This window comes from Conger conger, chromosome 13 (assembly GCF_963514075.1).
Source record: "Conger conger chromosome 13, fConCon1.1, whole genome shotgun sequence".
NCBI classification, from domain to species: domain Eukaryota; kingdom Metazoa; phylum Chordata; class Actinopteri; order Anguilliformes; family Congridae; genus Conger; species Conger conger.
Window position 1 is genome coordinate 7321372 of NC_083772.1, and position 4942 is coordinate 7326313.

The 4942-nt window shown below is 52.4% G+C and overlaps 1 protein-coding gene across 1 annotated transcript in view; it reads right to left on the reverse strand.

Moving 5' to 3' along the window:
• The window catches only part of map3k10 (mitogen-activated protein kinase kinase kinase 10), a 35924-nt gene extending 31254 nt beyond the window's left edge, over positions 1 to 4670 (reverse strand). Inside the window, exon 1 of the mRNA XM_061217156.1 lies at positions 1438 to 4670. Coding sequence (XP_061073140.1) covers positions 1438 to 2314 — 877 coding nt within the window. The 5' untranslated portion in view covers positions 2315 to 4670. The remainder of the gene's footprint in view (positions 1 to 1437) is intronic.
• Positions 4671 to 4942: the final 272 nt, after the last annotated feature.

The window sequence follows — 4942 nt, forward strand, 5'->3', positions numbered from 1 at the left end:
TCCTCAACCTTATTATTATTATTATTATTGGCATTTGGCAGACCCTTTTATCCAGTGCAACGTACAGTTGATTAGACTAAGCAGGAGACAATCCAATGCAGGGTTAAGGGCCTTGCTCAAGGGCCAAACGGCTACATGGCTACACCGGGATTAGAGCCACCAACCTTGCGTGTCCCAGTCATGTACCTTAACCACTACGCTATCTCTCTCCCCCCCCTTCTATCACCCCCCAGCCTCACTCCATCGTCATTACCACTCAGCTTTTCAATGCGCGGTCTGCAGTTGCGTCCTTTGAGTAGCACAAAAGAACCGAAATAGCACAAGGCTCAGAAGACAGAACAGAGCAGCCACCCTCCGGGGGGAGGGGGGGGGTGACAGGAGGAAGACGGAGCAGTGCTATTCCAGACCGGGAACGTGTCACGGCCGGAAGAATCCTGAATCCTGCCCTCCATGATGGAGACACTAAAACCACCAGCAGGAACAACAGCACTGGACTCAAATAGGCTCCCCCTGCCTCTCTCTCTCTCTCCCTCTCTCTCTCTCTCTTTCCCTGTAGGTACAAGCTCCCTTTTCTCGTCACTCTTAATACAAGCTGGGGAAAGCACCTGACCTGGTGCAGCAAACAGCATTCCCCAAAAGTCAGAAGCCCAGAAAGGACAGCCCAACCCTGCCAAGGGGGCTGAACCCAGACACAGGGGGTTATAGTCACTCACTGCCCCTACACTGAAGGACCAGACACAGGGGGTTATAGTCACTCACTGCCCCTACACTGAAGGACCAGACACAGGGGGTTATAGTCACTCACTGCCCCTACACTGAAGGACCAGACATGGGGGGTTATAGTCACTCACTGCCCCTACACTGAAGGACCAGACACAGGGGGTTATAGTCACTCACTGCCCCTACACTGAAGGACCAGACACAGGGGGTTATAGTCACTCACTGCCCCTACACTGAAGGACCAGACATGGGGGTTATAGTCACTCACAGCCCCTACACTGAAGGACCACAAGCAGGGGGTTATAGTCACTCACAGCCCCTACACTGAAGGACCAGACATGGGGGTTATAGTCACTCACTGCCCCTACACTGAAGGACCAGACATGGGGGTTATAGTCACTCACAGCCCCTACACTGAAGGACCAGACACAGGGGGTTATAGTCACTCACTGCCCCTACACTGAAGGACCAGACATGGGGGTTATAGTCACTCACAGCCCCTACACTGAAGGACCAGACACAGGGGTTATAGTCACTCACTGCCCCTACACTGAAGGACCAGACATGGGGGTTATAGTCACTCACTGCCCCTACACTGAAGGACCAGACACAGGGGGTTATAGTCACTCACTGCCCCTACACTGAAGGACCAGACATGGGGGTTATAGTCACTCACAGCCCCTACACTGAAGGACCACACGCAGGGGGGGTACTCACTGTTGCTGGACTTCAGGTCCCTGTGAATGATGGGCACGATGGTGTGGTTGTGCAGGTAGTCCATGCCCGTGGCGATCTGCACGGCCCAGTTGACCAGCACCCTGGGGGAGACCCTCCTCCCGGCCAGGGCCCGGTTCAGGGCGCCCCCGCGGGCGTACTCCATGACCAGGCACAGGTTGGGCTCCTTCAGGCACATGCCGCGCAGGGAGATGATGTTGGGGTGCCGCAGCATCCAGAAGAGCCGGGCCTCCTGCCGCACGTTCTCCGCGGTGACGCTGATGTCCTCGTCGGGGTCCTGCCGGGCCGCTTTCACCGCCACCTCCTCGCCGCGCCAGGCGCCCTTGTAGACCTTCCCGAACCCGCCGGCGCCGATCACCTCCTCCAGCCGCAGCTCGGCGAAGTCGATCTCCAGCGGGCAGTCGCCGCCGCCCACCAGGCCCTCCGGGGGCAGCGGCGGCCGGTAGGCCCCGTCGCGCCGCGTCACGTAGTTGCTGGGGAAGATGCCCACCTTGTCCCGGATCTTCCCCGTCCACCAGCCCTCGTCCCCGGACACCTTCGAGTCCTTGGAGAGCACCTCCAGCACGTCCCCGCGGCGCAGGGTCAGCTCCTCGTCCGCCGTGGCCTCGTAGTCGAACACCGCCGTCCAGAAGGGGCTGTCGCCGCCCTGGTGGAGGTGGTGGTGGTGGTGGTGGTGGTGCGGGGCGTGGGAGTCCGGGGAGTCGGAGGACAGCGCGCACGAGTTCCAGCTGCCGCCGTTCTCGGCCGGCGGGGGCGGGCCGGGGGGAGGGGCGCAGGCGTCGGAGGGGGGCAGGCACCCCCCGCAGCTCGCGCAGGGCAGCGGGGCGGCGGTGCCGCTCATTTGGCCGGACGGGTCCATGCCGGCCGCGGCCCGCGGGGTCAGCGGTGTGGGCTCAGAGGCTGGGTCGGGCCCTGTCTCAAGGCATGCACAAAATCCATGCAGAGCCCACCCCCGCCGAGTCCAAACCCTTGCTTACGGAGGGTCAGCAGAGAGATATCAGTGAAGAAATCAGCGGTTTCCCCGGTTACATTATTTTCGCTGCTGCAGGGGGGTAGTCACTGGTAGTCACTGTTGCCGCTGGTACACCCTGTATTGTCATTTATGGACAGTTTCATGAGAGTACCGGTCCGTCGGGCGACGACGTGCTTACTGTAAATCTATAGCTATCCGGGACGCAGTAGGCAAAGGGTTTCGGCTTTTCCATTGTCTTGACCGCAAACAAGAGCTTGCTGAGCACCTGCTCAAGTTGTAATGCAAAGGAATAGATGCGTCACCGACAGCTCAGCAGGCTTGCTATTAATAAATAAATGTACGGACATTGCGTTTGCCACTGTGCCCCTCTTGAGTTTACAACTGACCCAACGTGGCGTTTCAGTCTTACGGGATAGAGACGGTGAACTCCGCATTGCATTGCAACAACATGCAGTAGTCCCGTGCCAGACCACCGAGTGTGTATTTTTCACCCCACGACCCCTCCCCTGCGATTCCTTAGCTACAATATATATATATATATGGTGGTGTGACAGCAATATTTCCCCAAGAAACAGCTAGTGAGTCCTCCCTACGATTCTGTGGGGTTTTCCGTTTTTCATACGTCAGACATCACAATTTAATTCATTTACATAACTAGCGACTCTCCATCCAGCCTCGTTGTGAGTGGTGGCATTTAAATAGATTGCGCAGCATCTTGTCTGCATTTATTATTTCAGGTGGCCCGCACAAATGAGAAAGAGCTCTGCCGAATGATTTGGTTCAGCTAATAACAATAACAGTAAATTATGCCGTAGCCTATATGAAATGTGTGTGTGTTTCAAATGTATCAAAATAAAACAAAGATATTTATGCTAACAGCTGAATGGCTTCTCTGCACTGCCTGGAGCACAGCCCTGGCGGACTCGATTTGTTTTGGTTGTACCCCCACCAAGTTAGTATACGCTGGGTCAGTTGGCTAGAACTGCATGCATCTTGCCCGAATATCACTGCGAAAAACAGCAGTCAGTCTCATGAGATGACGCGTATCTATAGAAATGCTTATGGTCATTGGCCTTGTTTGTCGTAATCCTCGTGATCAGGAAACATGTAAGCCAGTTTAAATGCTTTTAAATTGACGTTTAAAAAGCACTCGGAGACCTTGCTGGCTAACGCAGTTGGGTTTCAAAATTCTCGCATTGCATGGTCAAAACAAGAGTAGCCTTGCGATCGCTCGTTCTGCATATCGGCCACAATGTACCCTGCGTTGCATACGTATGTTTCTTTCCCTGGTGCTACAGACACCGTAAGCAAATATAATGGGAAAAGAGTAGGGAACCCGAACACACGAATCTCAATGTTTGCCCTCAAGCAGGATACATACATTTATCGAACGACAGCCATAAAGTGCATCAAATATTTCAAATGGTGTCTTTGAGCTAGAACCATGTCAGAAATAAGCACACGAGCCACCGCTGTCACCATAATCGATATGATAATTTAGGCTAGTGTAATCGTGCCCATTAGCTTACTATTATTTGAACTGCTAAGATGTATCATCAACCATTCATTTTAGCTATCACCATAGCGCCATTGCACACCTCATTGCCTTAGCTATATTCTTGTATCTATCCTTGTTAAATTACAGCCGCGCAAAGCCAGCTAGCCAGTTAGCTATAGCTACCCAAACCACGAAACGACAAGACGGATGCAAGTGCATTAGGCTATATGTATAGGAATGAGTAGCTATTAACGTTATGCATGTTATTATCAATGTATCTCGACGGTGCACCGCCGACGGCGATGTCGCTACGAATCGCGACAGTGAAATGAACATTAGATGAAATCCACTTCGAAAATGTGTCCCCTTGGGTTGTAGCGAAGTCCGTGGGAGAAGAATCCACCATCTTCATTGTAATAAGGATAAAAAAGAATAGTTATTGGCGACAAATGACAGACACTTATAATCCAATTGCGATGTCTCCCTTCGGTTTACGGTCTCTTCTGATAATAGAGATGACAGATATTTAAACTCTCATTATTTTTGAATGACATGTATAGCCTAGTTTGCTAGGCTATATCATATCCATCTCATATCCTCGTCGCATGGGCGTGTGAATATGTCCGAAGGTGTCCACTGTCTTTTTACAATAACAATGCAATAAACCTACCAATTGGAATACACAAGGGATGCTATTTCTTTACGTCTTTCCCGTCGCTGTCATGCGATTGACCATCCGTCCATTACGATCAAAAATATTTTCCCACACAAAGATATATTCCATTCAGTGGACCGAGCTGTCAGTGGCTACGGCTGACTCCGTATCCAAATACACCGGCTGGACTCGGGGGTGGAGGACTGCGATGGCTGCTGGGAAGTGTAGTTACAAGATTCCGAAGAATGCAGCAGCACAGTGCTGTCAACACGGAGGGCGTTCGGTGCTAATAAAAGGTGAGGACTGTTTCATGTTTGGATAACATCGGACGGCGTGATTTCCAACATAATAGTAAGCTTGT